A 20128-nucleotide genomic window follows, 5' to 3' on the forward strand; every position below is an offset into this window, starting at 1 on the left:
AGTTTGGTATTCACAAAGAATTATTGTCTTTACGCTAAGTGACAGGCCTGCTGCTTACAAAATGGATATGATCATTTATATAGCACATTTCCATGGATTTTACTATGCTCAGTGGACTTTACAATGTGTCATTTATTCCCCCGGCAGGCCATATGGAACCATATTTCCAATCCATACTGTACCATTCGCATTTCAGGCGTCCTTTTTATATAAACACTCTTACAATATTAGTTGCTGCCTATATCCAGGCACTCATGTCTTACCCAAGGATGCAACCCCGGGACTGTAATTTTCCACGGTCATTATCACCCATCCGATTGACCATTCTTGACATTTTTAAAACTTTTATGACAAGACTTGACAGCATACCTCTGAGTCACCGAACCATGCTAAGTGCTGTCACACTGTTCACAATGGTTTCCCCCCTCCCTCCCTCCCTCCCTGAACAAATATTAATATTGTATTTCCTCGTGCCATCACAGGTGCCTTGATTGGTGGTCAGGATGGGTTTGTCGGGTGCATGCGTGGTTTGAGAGTCAACGGGAAGCTGATGGACTTGATGGGAAAACTACGCAATGGAAACGTGTATGGAGTCAAGCCTGGTAAGAAATGATCCTGCCCATAGTGTGTAATGTCCAATATATTGTTCCTTATATTTTAAGTAATAGATAATAATGTGAAATTGAATGTAAGCTTCAATTTAACCCTATTTTCATACTAAAATAGAAAGTCCTCTTTCCTGATTTGGGGTCCATTTGGCCCCATGACTTGCAAAGAGAAAAATACTAGAAAGTCCTATTTTCTGATTTGGGGTCCATTTGGCCCCCATGACATGTAAAGAGAAAAATACTAGAAAGTCCTATTTTCTGATTTGGGGTCCATTTGGCCCCCATGACTTGCACATAGTAAAATACTAGAAAGTCCTATTTATTTCTTATTTGAGGGCCATTTATCCCCATGATTTTACTATGGAAAATGCAGTTAAAATCATATCTTCTCATTAAATGTATATAGGCAATATAAGTTTGCATTATTTTGTTGTTTTTGTTGTGACATTATGCATCTATTTATTTAGTGACATAGACTTGTCAATATGATCCACAACTTACTAGTAGATGGCATCTACAATAATTGACTTGGTAATTTTGTTTCCTGTTTGCTGTCCAATATGATGAGCGCCAGTTTCAGTTACCTACTTTTTCATCAACTCTAATCAAGAAAAATCCAAGTAAGTACTAACTCATTACTTTTTTTCATTAGATATGATGTATGAAGATTATTCTGACACTTATCCTATGTAACGAAAAATGAATCGATAGTATTGTTAATTTTATGATTGTAGTACCAGCTAGAATCGCCAAATATGAAATGATGAAACAATAATGGATAAATGAAAGCGCTAATATTCAATTTAAGGTTTCTTCAAATACTTCCTTACTTTCGCTTCTCGATTATCTTTTCTTCTTGTGTGTACCCTACCTAACCACAGAGTTGTTTGTAACTTATTATGACAAGTGATTTATTTTCTTGTACCGTTATTCAATCTCTAGGTGAACTAAATTAGCTTAAATGTCTACATTATGTTTCAGTCATATTGTATTGATTATTGCTTTTGAATTTGCTAACTAAATGATTTGTATGTTGCTGGGTGTTTTTATTTATTTTCAGCCATCCGTTGTGTGGTCTAAATTATGTTGCATCGGACCTAAAACACGACGAATGGAGAAAGTGTAAAATCCTTGGTAGTTTGAATGCTCAAATATACATTGAGTTGCAGTCTGCTGGGGCAACCCAGTGCATGGGGAAGGTATGTCACCTACTATTTATTTAAAACTGAATGGTACCTATTACATTTATCTGTGTAATGGTTGTTAGCTCGGAGTTAATAGCAGGCATCATATGAAATCTAATATGTTTGCATTGTTGGCTAGTTACAAAGGGATAAAGTGTTTTTTTTTGGGGGGGGGGGGGGGTTGTTTTTGTTGTGTGTTTAAAGTTATTTCTCTTCACTCCCATGATACCTTTTATGAAAAATATTATGCTGATCTCCAATGAGAATCTGAGTTTCAATTCTGATTATTAGAATGTCATTTCTCCAAACAATAACAGCATTATCAAGTATGTTTCTATTGTATGAAATAGTAAAATAAATATTAAGTTGGTGTAAGATTAGCTTATCTTTAACCAGTGAATTGACAGAATATCAGCAATTAATAATGCAAGATAAAGATGACCTGTTGCAAATCGAGTTCCAGGTAATGGATGATTTTCCCCCATGATGATAACGATGAAGGTATAAATTAATAATATTAACAACTAATCAATTTTTGCAAAGACTTCAGAGTAAAAGCCGTTTTTTAAGATGAAAAATCGAACAGTTATACCTCTTTTATCTGACTTGTTGGATGTGACTTTCAGCATATCACAGCAAATCCATGAAGACAACGAAAAAATTACATTGTTTTGTAATCACATTACTCTCAGATACTTTCATAGTTGATGTTTTCTTTTATTTCTACATGACAATAATTGTCAATTGGGGATTCCAGTAAAATAAAAGTTTTCAAAATAATAATAATATACTCACATCCCCAAAATACTCTCCCCCCCCCCTCTCTCTCTCTCTCTCTCTCTCTCTCTCTCTCTCTCTCTCTCTCTCTCTCTCTCTCTCTCTCTCTCTTTCATCGCCATTTCCAGTTGTGTGTTCCTTCCCAATATAATTTTTTTTCTTCTAATCCTTCAGACACTGGCGGTATTTCACCATTTCATTGGAATGGGAATGATACAAGCTCTTCAAATGAAAGCATCACTGATGAAGAAATGCCACTGATTCTGCTGCAGCCAGATCCAGAAATAGATGCCACCGATTCTGAATCTGAGGTAGATGAAGCTGAAGAAACAATAAAAGTCGGCAACTTCCAAAATAAATTGTTTGTGGAGGAATGCACTGCTTGGAATAAGAACAAAATTCCACATATAGGAAGAATTCTATCAAAGTTCATAAAATCCAAAAGAACCATGTCATGCATTCAAAGAAAATTGAAAAAGCCTGCCTCCGGAGTATTCTATTTTTTTCACTAAGAAAATGAAAAGTACTCTTGTGGTGATATGTACGAAGAAGGGACAAGAACAAAATGTACAAGTGCAAGATGGGAGAATAAGATCAACAGCACAACAGGAAGAGGAAGAATGCGACAAGGGGAAGATCCATAAAATGTCCAAGAAAAAAATGATGTAAAATTCAGAAAGACTTGCCGCAGATGTGGAGAATTTATATGTTCACAGCGTAGCAGAATAATATGTACTTCTCTTGTAAATGAATATGTTCACATGCTTTGATCAGAAAAAATCATATTTCTAAAACAATATTTCAGTGATAGTGGAACTTTTTTCTTGCCTTTTAATTCATAAAATTAACTATAGCTGAGCCTCGGATTAATTTAAATAAGTTTTGAATTATGTTTTGTTATTGTTTTTTTTGTTTGTTTGTTTGTTTCTAATGTTTTTCTACACGTAAAAGGTATTATTGCATCAATGAGAATCAGCATAATTATAGTCAATTGTTACCATTATCAAATTGTATTGGATGAACCAAGGTATTGTTGGCACATGTTTTTCTTCGACTCCACTCACTTGTAAAAGTGTTGTGCATGTCTGAATTGCAATTACTTCATAAAAACAACATCATTCACGGAATGGAGTTGATGATGATAATGATGATGATGATGATGACGATGATGATGATAATCACAGCAATAATAATAAGAAGAATGATAATAATAATAATAATAATAAAATAATAATAATAATAATAATAATAATAATAATAATAATAATAGTAATAATAATAATAATAATAATAATAATAATAATAATAATAATAATAATAATAATAATAATAATAATAATAAAAATAATAATAATAATAATAATAATAATAATAATCATAACAACATCAACAATAATACTAATAATAATACTTATACTAATAATAATAATAATAATAATAATAATAATAATAATAATAATAATAATAATAATAAAAATTATAATGATAATAACAATAATAAAAATTATCTATTATTATTATTATTATTATTATTATTATTATTATTATTATTATTATTATTATTATTATTATAGAAAATTGTGGAATAAAATGAAAGAAATAGCATTCCTTTGTTGAAATCTTTAGTATTTTCCTATATAAAGTCATGGGGGCCAAATGGACCCCAAATCAGGAAATCGTACTTTCTAGTATTTTTCTCTATAAAAGTCATGGGGTCCATTTGGACCCCAAATCAGAAAATCTCAAATTCCAGATGAGCATGCTCAGTGTGAGTAAACTATGCACGTGAGAAACATGAAATTTGGCATGATCACGGACCTCATCATTTTAGGAAAAGTCACCAAATTTCAGGTCTCTGTGTCAAAAATTGACTGTTTCATGATTAAAAAACACCCCCCTGGGGTCTTTTTGGCCCCCAAGTATGGAAACAGATCAAATGAACGTTTCGGATTTCCCCTTTATCAACAAAACAGGATGAATGAAACACCACTGAAGCTTCGAGCAGCAACATTTACATTACCTTATATTATTGGGGCATTTTGGTCCATTCTAAAGCCCTCTGACTGATATGATATGATATGAAGTATGACGTGTTTATGGTCTTTCTTTTCAGGTTGTGTCGGCAAGTGTGCCAGCAGTCCATGCTTCAATTCAGGGACGTGTACTGAGGGTTATGATCGCTACACGTGTGACTGTTCTTACACGCCTTGGAGAGGTTGGAACTGTGGCAGAGGTGAGTCCTGACCCTTGACATTTTTTTTTACCTATCACCTCACAATTGTGTTTTGTCAGGGTGGGCCAAATTCTGACAAGTGATTCAATAAGTAAATTGACCATAATAAATTTACCCAATCACTGCTCGGTGGAAGGGTGGGGGTGGGGTTCAGAACAAGCTCGACTGCACCTGGAATCGATCTCGGTTGCTTTGTGTGTGAAGCGAGTGCTCTACCAACTGAGCTGTCGGGACCCTAGCAAGGTAAGTGGAAATGGATTATGATTTTTGCCGCTCTCAATTCAAAATTTTCTCAAGATATTAAACACCATATTTGTATTTTCACTTGATTTTAAAAAAAAGAAGGAATAAAGGTAATGACAGAGGGAACGGGTGGGTGAGAAGAATGAATGCAAGGAGTGTGTATGTATGTATGTATGTATGTGTGTGTTTATGTTTGTATAATTGTCTGCGGAATTGGGAGGGGGAGGGGGTTCACTGATGACGAGAAGCTTAAGTCGTGGAATGGACGATGCCCGTTCTTTCAATCCATCCCATCTAAAGCTAATAAACCTTTTGATACGTGACTCAGACAACATTGTGAACTCTAAAATTCAGAAATGTGAGTGGAGCAGGCACTTATGTTGGTAACAAGAGATGAAGTGAGTAGGAAAGTGCTAGAAGACAATAGAGAATAAAAATTTCGTAGCAGTGATAAGGGTTTGAACTCGCGACCATACGTACCATCGTGGATAGCTCATATGGTAGTCACGCTTTCACTGGCCAGGCGGAGTTGTCATACCAGTAAGATCGCGGGTTCAAACCCCCATCACTGCCGCGAAAATTTTTTATTCTCTATTGTCTTCTGGCACTTTCCTACTCACTTCATCTCTTGTTGTTACCATTGTGAAGGGAGGGAGGTCCCCAGAAACTGATGTTGATGGCACACTGCCATTTGGCTGACCGAGAACATTTTTGAAAAAATCTTGTGCATGCGATTGTTTAAGACGTACGAATAGGGTTAGGAAGAAAAAAAGAAATGATACAAAATTTTTTAGTAAATGAATCTTAATTAAATTTATAAATTGTGTTTTCTATTTAGTCAAGCTGATGACTTATTTATTTGTTGACTTATTTATTTGTTCTTTCTTTCTTTCTTTTTTTTTTTATTCATTTATTCATTTGTTTATAAATTGGGATATTTATTTATTTATCTTGTGTCCTCCAGAGGTGGGAGTCAATCTGAAAGAGAACTACATGATCCGATATGAGTTCGACAAAGACCAAGGCCTGTCTGCCTCAGACTTCCAGCACGCGACCATCGGGTTTTCCACACAGATCAAGAGAGGAATCCTCATGCAGATCAGAAATGCTGAGAATACCCAGTACATTAGTGTAGAGATTAATAATAATGGTGAGAATAATATTATATTATAAAATGATGTTATCAGGTGAAGAAGGATTTTGAGTCTGAAATGTTCTGTGTTTAGTATTTTGTTCTTATTTTGAAGCTGTTATATTCATTTTTGTTTATTTGTTTTAAATTGTTCTCTTTTCTTTCTATTTCTTTGTTGCTGTAAGTGCAGGTGCACTTTACATGCAAAACTGTTTGGATGTGACTCTCATCAAATTCCTGTTTTACCAGCTCAGAAACGATCCAAAACTGTCACAAGTTAAGCCAAATGATGAACAAAAATGAAATCACATCCATCCATTCTTGAGTTTTTAATTCGTATGAAAAGTTTAGAAATAATGTATTTTACTGAACATTAACTTTTAACTGAAAATTATTTTGATGATTGCCAGTAGTAGACATGGGTGAATAGTTTTTTTTTTAAATGAAGTAAAGATGTGTGATTACATTTAATAGTAATAGATTTGTCTTTGTATTTTTTCACCTCATTAAACCTTAATTTTTGTTTTCACATGTGGAATAAAAGTGGCCATGGATGTTGGTTTCTCCAGAGTGGAGGAGAATACAAACCCAGAACTTGGCACCGACTATGCAAACAGTCAAGTTCACGTTGTCACCATCAGTCGATTTGATTTTGGAAGGGGATTAGAGTTCCAAGTTAGTTTGTCTTAGCCTGATGTCACACGTTGATCATTCATGAATAGTTTATCCTCTTTATCTAGGTGGTTGGTGGGGGATAATGAAAGGCTGGGTGGGGTTCCCGATCTCCCATAGTGGAAGGGAGGTACTTGTTGCGTCTTCTATCCCCTTGTATCTGTTTACCAATTGCTTTCTGCCTTTGTTTTGGAATGAGATTACCAAGTTTTGTCCTGACCCTAGCAGAATCCTTGGCTGGAAGGGAAGGGAAAGAGTTGAATGTAGACTTTCCTTGTAAATCATCTCTCTGTTATGTACTGTTATTTTTTATTGTTGACATATGATTTCTAAACATTTGAGTGTATTCCTCTTAGTGGGATCTTGTGCTGGTGTCTGGAAGAGACTTTTAGGTTATCTCTAAGTACACTGATACTGTGCTCTTGGAATCTACACCTGTTCCATATATGAACCATTCCCCTTTGTCTTACTTTTTCCTCAAGTCCTTTTAATTGTACATCTAGAATATTTTAATATCTCATTTTCTTCCTTTTTTCTGGCGCTGATATGACCCAAATATGTTGCAAGCGCTGTAAAACCCGTAAAAACAAACAAAACATCTTTTACCCCCCTTCTCTCTATTCATGTTGTTCCTTTCTTTGTAACTTTGTAATCATTTGAGTGTATTCCTCTTAGCGGGGACCTTTCTTGTATCTGGATGAGACTGTTAGGTGATCTCAAACTAAGTACACTGATAGTGTCAGGGCTGAGAATCTTCCGCCTAAATGGTGGTTTATCTCTGCCCATCACCATCACTTTTCCGCCTTTTAAAAAGACTCACTACAACCGCTACATCAACATCCCTATCACCACTACTTTTATAACCACCACCTGTACTACAACAACCATCACATCATCATTCCTATCACCATTACTACTACAACCACCACCACATCATCATCCCTACCACCACCACCACCACCACATCATCATCCCCACCACCACTACTACTGCCTACAACCACCACCACATCATCATCCCTACCACCACCACCACTACAGCTACAACCACTACCACTACAACTACCATCACACCATCATCCAGCGGGTGGTTGGATGGGAGCATCACCCTTGAATCATATACCTATGATGTTCGCATGGGTGTACGATCCGATAGTGATGTCGTTTCTTCTTCTCTTTACTAGCCTATCCTGCTTCTTTGGTTTGTGATTGTATTTTTGACAGGGGATATTTTTTTTTCCTGTAAATCCTCTGCCTGTTTGTTCTTGGTTATTTATAATTTAGCTTATGATATCTTTAGGTTATGATTTTGATTGACATTTGTACTATTTTTGTTGGATTGCTTGTTTTTTTGTTTCAGCGGTCTCTCATATAACCTCAATTGTGTTGGAAGAGACCTAAAGCAACAAACAAACAAACAAACAAACACCATCATCCCTACCACCACTACTACAACAACCACCACCACCACATCATCATTACTACTACCAATACAAATACATCCTCCACCACCACATCCCAGCTATCACTACTACAACCACCCCACATCATCCCTACCACAACTATTACAACCACCACCACACCATCATTCCCACCACCTCTACAGCTACAACCACCATATCATTATCCTTATCACGACCCTACTACAACCACCATCGCATCATCATCCCTACCGCCATCTTTTCTTACTACTACGACTACAATATGTTGTAATTACACTTCCAACTTTTGAAATTCTTCCAAGTGGTGTCAGAAATTATTGCGAGACACATTTTTGATTGCATCTCAGTAAATTTTTTAATGAAATTCAAATTTATACGTTATCAAGGCATAGATAGGTCTTGAACTCCATTTTTGTGACCAGTCATTCTCACCCCTGAACCATCATGACATCATCACCATCTCTACCACAACTACCACCACTACGACAGCAACTACCACATCATCAGTAACACCATCTCCACAACCACATCATCACTGCCCTCATTGTAACCAGTACCACCTCTAGTGCAAGCACAACTATCACATTATCTTCCTGGTGGGATCTTTTGACTTGCATGGATCAGAGTTGCTTTCTGCCTTTGTCTTGGCTTGGTCCTTTTCATGGCCGGATTCATTGGCAGGGAGGGAAACAATTAAATGTATAGTCGTTTTTGGGAGATGGTATGTTTGTCCTCGTAGAAAATGGTAAGGGCTGCCTGAAGTCGGTGATAGTAAAATACTAACGAAAGTGAAAATGGAAAGGCTCCGTATAGGAACAAAACAGACAATGGACATTTCGGGTACAAACCCTTCGTCAGCACAACAAAACACAAATAAACGTGGAAAACAAATAAAATATAATGAAAAATAACTTGTATCGTTTGTACTCAATGGTGGTTGCAGTATGAATGAAATGTTAGCGTGGCGTGGGTAGAGGATAGGGTGCCCCAGGGGGGTGATCTAATCGATAAGCAAAGGTCAGCGTCAGGGAACAGAACTTTCCAGACTATAATGGAAGATAAAAGACATATTAGTAGTAGTAGTAGTAGTAGTAGTAGTAGTAGTAGTAGTAGTAGTTAGTAGTAGTAGTAGTATAGTAGCAGTAGTAGTAGTAGTAGTGCAGTAGTTGTAGTATGTAGTAGTAGTAGTAGTAGTAGTAGTAGTAGTAGTAGTAGTAGTAGTAATAGTAGTAGTAGAAAGCTGTAGTGAAACAGTAGGGGGCGGTGGAGGGGGTGAGGTGAAAGGGTTACGGCGGAGGTGGGGGGGGGGGGTCACTTTTTCCTCCGGTGCTTTTGATCTTACTTAATTCTATATTTTTTTACAGCCCCATCTATATTTTAAGTGCCGCTGAAATGACCTACAAACATATACACGTGCACACACAAATCAATAACATTCACTTTTTCCTCCGCTGCTTTTGATCTTACTTAAATCTATATTTTTTTACAGCCCCATACATATTTTAAGTGCCGCTGAAATGACCTACAAACATATACACGTGCACACACAAATCAATAACATTCACTCAGTTCTTAAGTCTCGTTAATTTTTCACTTTCATCTTTCTGTACTCATCACTACATTCACTTTGAGCTCTCTCTCTCTCTCTCTCTCTCTCTCTCTCTCTCTCTCTCTCTCTCTCTCTCTCTCTCTCTCTCTCTCTCTCTCTCTCTCTCTCTCTTTCTCTCTCTCTCTCTCTCTCTCACACACACACAAATAAGTAAAGTGCACCCAGTTCGTTAGCCTCGATAAGTTTTTTCACTTTTCATCTTCATGTACTTAACAATGATACACACACACACACACACACACCCGCACACACACACACACACACACGCACACACACACACACACACACACAAATCAGTAAAGTGCACCCAGTTCTTTAGCCTCAATAAGTTTTCACTTTTCATCTTCATGTACTTAATAATGATACACACACACACACACACTCAGAGAGAGAGAGAGAGAGAGAGAGAGAGAGAGAGAGAGAGAGAGAGAGAGAGAGAGAGAGAGAGAGAGGGGATTCAATTAAAATGTTAATTTCCTGGCAATTGCCAACATGAAACATACGTTAGCTTAATATTTACGATTAACACATAACAAATAAAGCACATACACACATAACGTTCACTCAGTACTTTAACCTCGGTTAGTTTTTCACTTTAATCTTTCTGTACCTATCACTATATTCGCTTTGAGCACTCTCTCTCTCTCTCTCTTTCTCTCTCTCACTCTGTCTCTCTCTCTCTCACTCAATCACTCACACACACACACATACACACACCTGGATGGGGTTCCTGACCTCCCATAGTGGGCAAGAGGGTACATACTATGTCTTCTATCCCCTTATATCTGTTTTCCAACATGCTTTCTGTCTTTGTCTTGGAATGAGATTACTTGGTTTTGTCCTGGCCCTACCAGAGTCCTAACTGGAAGGGAAACAGTCAAATGCACAGTTAGTGTTTTGGGAGATGATATTTTTTTTCCTTGTAAATCATCTCTCTGTTATGTATTAGTATATTTGTTATTTTGAATGTATAATGTAAGCATTTGAGTCTATTCCTCTTTGTGCCCGGATGAGACTTATAGGTGATCTCAAGCTAAGTACATTGGTGGTATGCTCTTTGAATCTATATCTGATCCCTTTTTGTTCCGTTCCCCTATGTCTTACTTTTTCTTGGGTGCTTTAATTGTAATTCTATAACTTTTTACTATCCCATTTTCTTCCTTTTTACTGGCGCTGATATAACCTAAATGTGATGCAAGCGCCGTAAACCCTTAAAAACAAACAAACAAAACACACACACACAAACACACACTACCTATCTTTCCTTCTGTCAGACAAACCTAAATCTATAAAGTGGATCATATCCTTTTCACATCAGCCATCATTCTCTCTTTTCGCCTTCAAGTACAAACCTTATCACCACCACCACTATCATCATCATCATCATCATCATCATCATCATCACTGCCACTACTACTACAACCACCACCATCGCCACACCATCATTTCATGAATCACCACCATTACTACAACTACCTCCACCACATCATCATCATCACCATCACCACTACGACATCATCACAGCACTATCACCATTAAAACAACAATCACTACCACATCCTTACCACCACTACTACAACCTCCTCCAACACAACACTATCACCACCACCACTTCTGTAACCACCACAACCACATACATTATCATTACTGCCACCACTACAACAGCCACCATCATATCATTATTACCACCACACCTACCATTCATTTTAATATTTTATACGTCATAAATTGGTTTTGGAACTTTACTTGATTTGAAACAAGGGGCATTAGGATGACTATAGATCTCAATAGATTATATTTTGTTTGCAGAAATTCCTGTTTAAGCATTGAAATTGTTCGGAATTGTTTCTGAAATTTACATGAGCCAAATTTTAAGTTGGCGTCTCTGGTCAACTTGAAACAAAGGGATGTGGCATTAGTGAATCTGAGAATACGGGAGATGTATGTGGCGACTACCACTACTACTACAACCATCATCACATCATCATCCTTACCACAACTACTACAACCACCACCACATCATTATCCCTACCACTACCATTACTACAACCACCATATTATAATTACACTTTCAATTTTTGAAATTCCTCCGAGTGATGTCAGAAATTGCTGGGAGACACATTTTGGATTGCATCACAATAACTTTTAATGAAATTAAAATTTATAGGGTATTTTTTCATGGATGGTTCTTGATCTAAGCGCTGAAAAATTTCCTCCTTTTTAGTGACCAGTCATTCTCACCCCTGTAGTGTGCTCTTGGAATCAACATCTGTTCCCTATTTGAACCCTTCCCCTCTGTCTTACTTTTTCTTGTGTGCTTTCAATTGTAAATCTATAACATTTGACTAACCCATTTTCTTCCTTTTTACTGGGGCTGAAATTAGCTAAATATATGTCGCAAGTACCATAATATTACAGCAAACATACAAACAATTTCTTTATGGCTTTCTGCAATGCTGAAGAATCTTAACTCACTCAACCCTAACACCGACTATATCCGTAGTATATCCGGGGTTACTTTTACCCCATGCCTATTTATTACACTTTTCTGAGAAAAATTATAGGCGTACTATCAAAGCTAATGTTCTTTGTTTTTACAAATCGTAGTTGAATAAAACTATCTATGCACATGCTCATTTTCAATATTTTTTTCCAATTTTGAAAAGTAGCAAAAATGTCTAGAATTGAGTGAGTTAATGTTTTACATTTTCTTCTATTTCCTAATTTTGCTAAGAGGGAAGAATCTCCTGCATTTTTTAAAGTGGTTCATTTAGCTATTTGATTACTTAAACATTTGAAGTTATTTTTATGTTTGTATCCTGTTTGCCTTCTTCTTTTCTAAGTATTCTCATTTTAGTTGGGTATGATCACTAAAAGCAATGAAACCATTAAAAATAAATAGATTACAGCATAATGACTAAATTTTAAATTTTAAAAAGTTCTAATCCATGTGTGCGACTCTGTGAGCTGAGTGGTATATAGCTTGTAATTGGACCGATAGGTCTCGGGCTCTCTTGGTGGTTCAAAGCTGAATCATTGGAAAAGGCTCTCTACTCACACTCCCTCCCTGCATTTAGGTATAAAATGAGTACCTTGCAGGTAACTGCATTGTATCAGTCTAAAAAAAAAAGGCAGCATGCCTTGTTCTACAATTTAAATGTACTTGTTGGTTTGGGATCCCTTGTTAAGTGCTTTGAGCACATTGAGTTGACATTAAACAAAATATAAAAAGCTCAAGTTTATTTTTTAATTGCCGCTTTGCATTTGAAATGCTCAAGTTAAAATCTCTTTCATGACAGGTTGACAACTATCCTAAATTCAGTAAAGTCTTTCTAGAGGCATCACCGGGTTCCAAGACCATTTTAGAAAAACCCAAATATCTCTTTATTGGAAATAACGGTGAGTTGAATAATCTATTCTATCTTACAAGTCAACATGCAAATTTTCAAATCCTGTATATTTTTATTTGTGAAAGGAAGTTGGGTGAAGTATGAAGTATTTCTTTTGGATGAAAGATTGTCCTGTCGTGGATATCATTGTTCTGTTGACCTATGTCATTAAGTAAAAAGAAAGTTTAATCACGAGTTAGGGTTTTGAATATTTTCTATAGGATACAGTTTTCTAGTATTTCGATAAAATTAATAATTTAGTTACATCTTCCTGAAATGCGTTTTATAAATGTCATTAATTATTATTATTATTATTATTATTATTATTATTATTATTATTATTATTATTATTATTATTACTATTATCATTATTATTGTTATTATTATTATTATTATTATTATTATTATTTTTATTATTATTATTATTATTATCATTATTATTATTATTATCTTTCTTGCCATCATCATCATTACCACACAGTATAATCATTCTACTTTTGATTGTCTCTCTTTACAACCACCCAGACACGTCCAACACAAAGCAAGGCTTTGAAGGCTGTATCTTCCGCATGCAGGTTGACAACATCTTCCCTTTGAAGAGAGTTTTCCAGGATCCCAAGCCTGATTACATCACTTTACAACCAGAAAACATGGTTTGTATTTCATTGCTGACCAGCGATGAGTGTAAAGGCTATGTGGTCTTTGTGGTATGACACTCGCTTTCGGACCGGAAGGCCCTGGTTTCGAGCCTCGCTCGGCGCATATTTGAGTCCTTGGAAAAGCCTCTTTACTCACATTCTCTCACCGTACTCAGATATAAAATGAGTACCAGGCCGTTCATAGCGTTGTCTCTGTTCGAAAAAAATTGTAATATTGCCTAATAGGCGTCATGTTCCGTCCTAAATATTAAATGTTCCTATTGGCCAGGGACCCCTTGTAAAGCTCTGTCACATGTTTAGTGAATATTGCGCGATGTGAAAGCTCAATTAAAAAAAAATAATTTTAAAGCTTGAAAAACAACAAAATACTGTACAAGAAAATTTTTGGTTTTAAGCCATTTTCAGCCACATCTAAAAATATGCCTTATTATAACACTTTACGACCTCTGAAAACATAGTTAACATTTCAGTTTTTAATAAGTTTCTATTTAACAGCTTCGGAAAAGAACAAAATACATAGCATAATATGTTAAGGGGTCAGAGCTTTTCAGCCAGCAACAAGAAAAGAAACAATAAGTGTAAAACTTTATTTAAATTCCAGAAAGATGGGATAAACAGCCTTAAGATGATTGAAATGAAAGAAACGGTTGTTAATTCGGATAAACAAAGGGATTTATTTATTTTTTCTTCCTTCCAATCTTTTGAATAGATGAGAGAGGACATGTGTGGTTTTGAAGAGATCACAGTCTCACCCGAACCCATTCAGACCAGGCCTTACAAGGGAATTCTACAGAATGTCACCTACAGACGGACAACAGAGGAGCCTCTTTCTGATGAGGAGAAAACTCTTGTTGGAGGTATGCAGTGTTGCATTTTTTTAAATGTTACAAATCCAAAACGAACTGTAATAGTAGCAATGTAAAAACTTTTATTATCCTGTCATCTTCAACTTCGATAGTACTTATATGACCCTTACTATGTGGTTTAGTGGATCGGAGGTCATGGGTTCGAGTCTCGCTCAGCATAGTTGAGTACTTGGAAAAGGCTCTTTACTCACATTCTCTCACCGTACTCAGGTGTAAAATGAGTACCTGGCCGTTAACAGCATTGTCTCTCTCAGGAAAAGTGTAATATCGTCTAACAGGCGTCATGTCCCGTTATACATGTTATGTGTTGCTGTTGGTCAGGGACCCCTTGCAAAGCACTTTGAGCACGTTTATTGGATATTGCGCTATATAAAAGCTCATTTATAATTAATTTTTTTTACAAATTTGCAATATCTGTTAAACTGAGAAAATAAAAGAATAAGACCAAACAGTCTTGTTTTCGAAAATAACAGTCCCTCCCCACCCCCTCTTTGCTTGAGTTTTATTTGACAATAACTATTTTTTGGCCTTGTTATTTTAGTGGGATGTGCCTTGTTTGTCATCTTGGTTGCTTGCATCGTCCTGTTCTGCTGCCAGAGCCGATTGGAAGGAGCCGATTATGAAACTGAGGAGGCAGCAGGATCTGAATTTGCTGACAACCCCGATAGTGCTGTGGTTTATAACCAAACAGGCTTGCCCAATCTGCCCAAGAGTTACGAGTATTTTATGTAATTTAAATGTAAATAATGCGATGATGAGTTTGTCAGTGGTTCTGGTTAACGGTTGGGAGATGCTGCTGATATGAAAATGGTGGTGAAAGAATACAGATGTGTTTGATGATGTGATCTGAAAAAATTATGAATGGCAGCCTTTAAAAAAATAGAATAGACAAAGCTGTTTTAGAATTTGTATTCCATTATTGAAAAGTAAATGGTATTCATAATTGGTTTATTTATTGGGGTAACATTTTTGTGGAAAAAAAAATTAGTATAATTGTTCATATTGTTTTAAAATTTATATTCATTGAAATCAACAAACGGGGCAGGGTAATATTTTTCATGATTGTATTGGTATTGAATATGTTAATTAAAATTTATTTTAAAAATCAGTACAGTAAACTAAAAAGTTCTTTAAAAATGTGCTTTTCTCTCCATTGAGAATTTTCAAGACTGAATTTTTGTGGATCAAAATTTGTTTTAAAAAAAAAAATGAACAAAAGACTAGATCTCTTTATGTTGGAAGTTTTTGACATCCCATGGTTTCCTCTTTGAATAGAATTTTTTAAGTAGTGTTATGTGAGTGTATGACAAAATGGAAAAGAAATAGTTGAGCCACTGTGAAGATGCACAGATGAATTGGTGAGGATTTAACAATGTTTTTATTGAGAGACGCATATATTTGATTGTTTATTATTTCAATCTATGCAGCAGTTTGTCCGTGTTATTATGAATGAGAAGATAGTGTGTATTTAAATGGAATATTTGAAGGAAATTGATCCTGCTATATTTTTGAGTGTAACTGACTGGGCTTTTGTTTATTTTTTAATATTTCATAATATAACGATACAATACGTATGCAATTTACCTTTTGAAATACTGAAATGCTGAGAATTGATTACCATTCTAATAGGTTCAATTGATGATGGTTAAAAATAAACCCCAGAAATAAATGGATGGCCTTATTAGTTGATCTAGGGTTTTTAGAGAAAGACATAGAAGACTGAAAACCGAATCGGTTTTCGTAACTTAGAGCAAAAATACTGAGTGCACAAGTCAAGAGCTGTTGTATGATTCTAATGTTGGTAACTTACACTAAGATACTTAGTGAAAGTGCATGCAGGTGACTAGATATAATGTACCATGTTGTTATATGCCTAGAGCTATATTGTAGGGACAGGCGCTGTATAAAGTATTATTTTTGTTATTATTATTATTATTATTATTATTATTATTATTATTGTTATTGTTATTATTATTATTATTATTATTATTGTTATTATTATTATTATTATTATTATTATTATTATTATTATTATTATTATTATTATTATTATTATTATTATTATTATTATTATTATTATAATTATTATTATTATTATTACTATTATATTTACAGCAAGGTTTCAAATGACTCGTTTTTTGTTATTGTTGTAGTCTTATAGGAGATGACAGTTAGTTCCTTCCTCGTGCATTCAGTATCTTTTAGAGAGAGAGAAAAGAGAGAGAGAGAGAGAGAGAGAGAGAGAGAGAGAGAGAGAGAGAGAGAGAGAGAGAGAGAGAGAGAGAGAGAGAGCACATCAACCATTGTATATTTATTCCTTCCATTTTTAAAACGTTTTTTTTCTCGCCAGTGGGGTGTCAGTGTGTTTGTGTGATTGTGTGCATATGTTTTGAATATGTGTGCGTGCGTGTATGTGTACGTGTATGTGTATACGTGTGTTAATGTGATTATGGAAATGTATTTTATGCAATTGCAAAGTAAGTAAAAAACCCTGTGTACATAGACCCCGATTAATTAATATGCATGTGCGTGATTGTGTGTGTGTGTGTGTGTGTGTGTGTGTGTGTGTGTGTGTAATGATGATTGTTATCCAAGATGTACGACTGCGTATAATATTTTAACATTGTTCTTTGAGTTAAAGCTGAAATGACCATAATATTGTATTATAAAATTCAAACATTCATAATTCCTATCCCCCAAACGGACCCATTCCTATCTGATAACTACCTGTTTTTTATTTTTTTGTTCACCTTTATTATTATATAGTTTGAATTGTATTCAATCCATTCTGTTGCAGAATCTCGATTGTGAGAGCAACATCACTTGTGTTTGAATAAATAAATGAATAAATAATAAATAATTCCTTTAATTCATCCCTGAGGGAAAATTTTTCTTTCGGGTCTATTCCAAGAGAAGACTGAAATAACCCAGGCGTTCAGCTGCAGTGCAATGCGGCAAAGTGAGCTAAGGCTAAGTGACTTGCTCAAGGTCGCACAGCATGGCAGGTAGTCGAACTCGGTACCTTTCGGGTACAAAGGGAAGACCATACCGCTGAGACCATAAATTGAATTGTGGTGAATATACTAGTATTTTCTCACATCATTTCATTATTCCTGAATTTTGTGTTTAACAATCCTTTAAAATTTTTTTTTTTCATTGGGATCTAAAACTAGAGATGTGGCCTTTTAATAAAAGGGTGTAGTCGAACATTGATTGTGAAAATTTGGAGACCTTTAAAAGTAATTTTGTTTTCTATGTCATCAAATAATTGTTATTGTTATGTGTAGTAAAAGAGTATTGATGGAGAAAACTTTAATAAAGATATTGTAGTAAGGTTTTCCTTCCACCAAGCAGATAATAAAGTGGAATTTACCAAAGGGACTAACATTCATTCATTATCACACATTATTATTCTTTTTCAAGTAAATTAATTTTCATTCTACGCCATATATTATGTTAAACATATCATTCCATTTGCCAATTGTTGATTTTGCAAATAATTTTTTTGTTGTTTTTTTTTGTTCATTAGTTATATTGTAGCATATTATGGGGAATTCAACTGTATACCTGTTGTTGGTAAAATACTGAAAAATCTTGTTGTACCGTAAACTGGACATTATAATGCTGGCTCTATAACAGATAAATTTCTCATCAGTTAAATTATCTCTGCGTGGTTCCTGTCTTAGAGCACTCAAGGAGACTGTTATCTATCCAAAGTGCAATTGAAGTATTTGTTTTTTTGTTTTTTGTTTTTTTGTTTTGTTTTTTTTTCTGACCCGCTTGTCCTTCCAGAAGTGATTGGATTGCTTGGTCTGGTAGTCGTTGAAAAGTACTTTTTTGATAGACCAGTGACCTATCCAAAGGGTAGCAAGCAGTTGTCATTGTCCATTTAAAGCTATAGAAACTAGCATGAAATCCGGCTCCATAGGCCTTATATTTCTAAAGGGCAACTTATAAAAAAATACTATGACAGAGGGATGTGTCATGATTTTAATTTAATCTGGGCTCATCTTAAAAGAGCTGCCATGTACTGTTGACGTTATAACGATATTTCACGGTATACTATAGAACTTTGATGGAATGAATGAATGAATTCGTCCAAAAGACATTTGCTGCCTTAGGAGTATGATAATGATAACGACTAAAACATTCCATTGTACCGTTATACCTAGATATGAATCAGTTATTTCATGATTCGAATGTTCATATTTTTTACAATATCAAATAATCATTTGTGAAATAAAATATTTTTAAAAATGTACTGCCATTATTTAGATACTATGGCCCTCTGCAACTTCTCTTCATAAAAAAAAAAACAAACACTTTTCGGCCCGCCAGAAGAACTCAAAAAGACGACTACCTTCATCTTAGAAACGGGACTCCAGATAAAAAGACATATTAGAAGAAGAAGAAGGGGTGACATTATTCAAGTAATTTAGCACCGGAAATTGGAACTTGCATTACATAATATGTAAGTGTGTTCAGCTCTGGAATGCTGCTATTCACAGAGCTCTCAAATAATTGTCTAGGCGGGTCTTTGACCTCCCATGGTGGGCAGGAGGTCATTTGTGTCTTCTATCCTCTTATATCTGTTTTCTTAGTTGCATACTGTCTTTGTCTTGGAATTGGATTACTTGGTTTTGTCCCAACCCTGGCCGGAGTCCTTGACTGAGAGGGAAACAGTCAAATGTATAGTTATAGTTTTGGGAGTTGATATTTTTTTTTCTTGTAAATCATCTCTCTGTTATGTATTGTTACTGATTGGGGTTCCCGACCTCCCATAGTAGGCAGAGAGGTATTTGTAGTGTCTTCTGTCCCCCTGTATCTGTTTTCTTATTGCTTTCTGTCCTTGTCTTGGAATGGCCCTGGTCGGAGTCTTAGGCTGGGAGGGAAACAGTCGAATGTGTAGTTGTAGTTTTGGGAGACGATATTTTTCCCCTTGTAAATCATCTTTCTGTTATGTATTGTTATTTTTTATATTTAACATATGATTTGTAAACATTTGAGTGTATTATTAGTGGGATCTTGTGCTGGTGTCTGGGTGAAGGATGAAGGTGATCTTAAACTAAGTAAACTGATGGTGTGCTCTTGGGATCTATAAATAAATTATAATGTGAAATTGAATGTAAGCTTCAATTTAATTACAAAAACAGATCAAATGAACGTTTCTGCTTTCCCCTTTATTATCAAAACAGGATGAATGAAACACCACAGATGAATGAGATATGTGGTAGTGGCGTAGTTAAGATGAATAAACAAAACATTGGTTGGCAGGAAATATTATGCTCCTTTGTAAGGAAGCACGAATTAAAAAA

The 20128-nt window shown here is 35.3% G+C and overlaps 1 protein-coding gene and 1 long non-coding RNA gene across 2 annotated transcripts in view; both read left to right on the plus strand.

The window, feature by feature from the left end:
• LOC144958164 (neurexin-4-like) overlaps nucleotides 1–16003 on the plus strand; it is a 41661-nt gene extending 25658 nt beyond the window's left edge. Inside the window, exons 19-26 of the mRNA XM_078889931.1 lie at nucleotides 483–602; nucleotides 4683–4802; nucleotides 6010–6195; nucleotides 6710–6852; nucleotides 13199–13298; nucleotides 13814–13941; nucleotides 14657–14804; nucleotides 15355–16003. Of these exons, the coding sequence (XP_078746057.1) occupies nucleotides 483–602; nucleotides 4683–4802; nucleotides 6010–6195; nucleotides 6710–6852; nucleotides 13199–13298; nucleotides 13814–13941; nucleotides 14657–14804; nucleotides 15355–15545 (1136 nt within the window). The 3' untranslated portion in view covers nucleotides 15546–16003. The remainder of the gene's footprint in view (nucleotides 1–482; nucleotides 603–4682; nucleotides 4803–6009; nucleotides 6196–6709; nucleotides 6853–13198; nucleotides 13299–13813; nucleotides 13942–14656; nucleotides 14805–15354) is intronic.
• On the plus strand, nucleotides 1266–3428 carry LOC144958207 (uncharacterized). The gene is made up of 3 exons (XR_013642381.1): nucleotides 1266–1297; nucleotides 1669–1807; nucleotides 2744–3428. It is a non-coding gene; the product is annotated as an uncharacterized LOC144958207 (long non-coding RNA).
• Nucleotides 16004–20128: the final 4125 nt, after the last annotated feature.

Source organism: Berghia stephanieae, chromosome 12 (assembly GCF_034508935.2).
Source record: "Berghia stephanieae isolate SIO BIC M18660-M18661 chromosome 12, UCSD_Bste_1.3, whole genome shotgun sequence".
In the NCBI taxonomy this organism is placed as follows: Eukaryota; Metazoa; Mollusca; class Gastropoda; order Nudibranchia; family Aeolidiidae; genus Berghia; species Berghia stephanieae.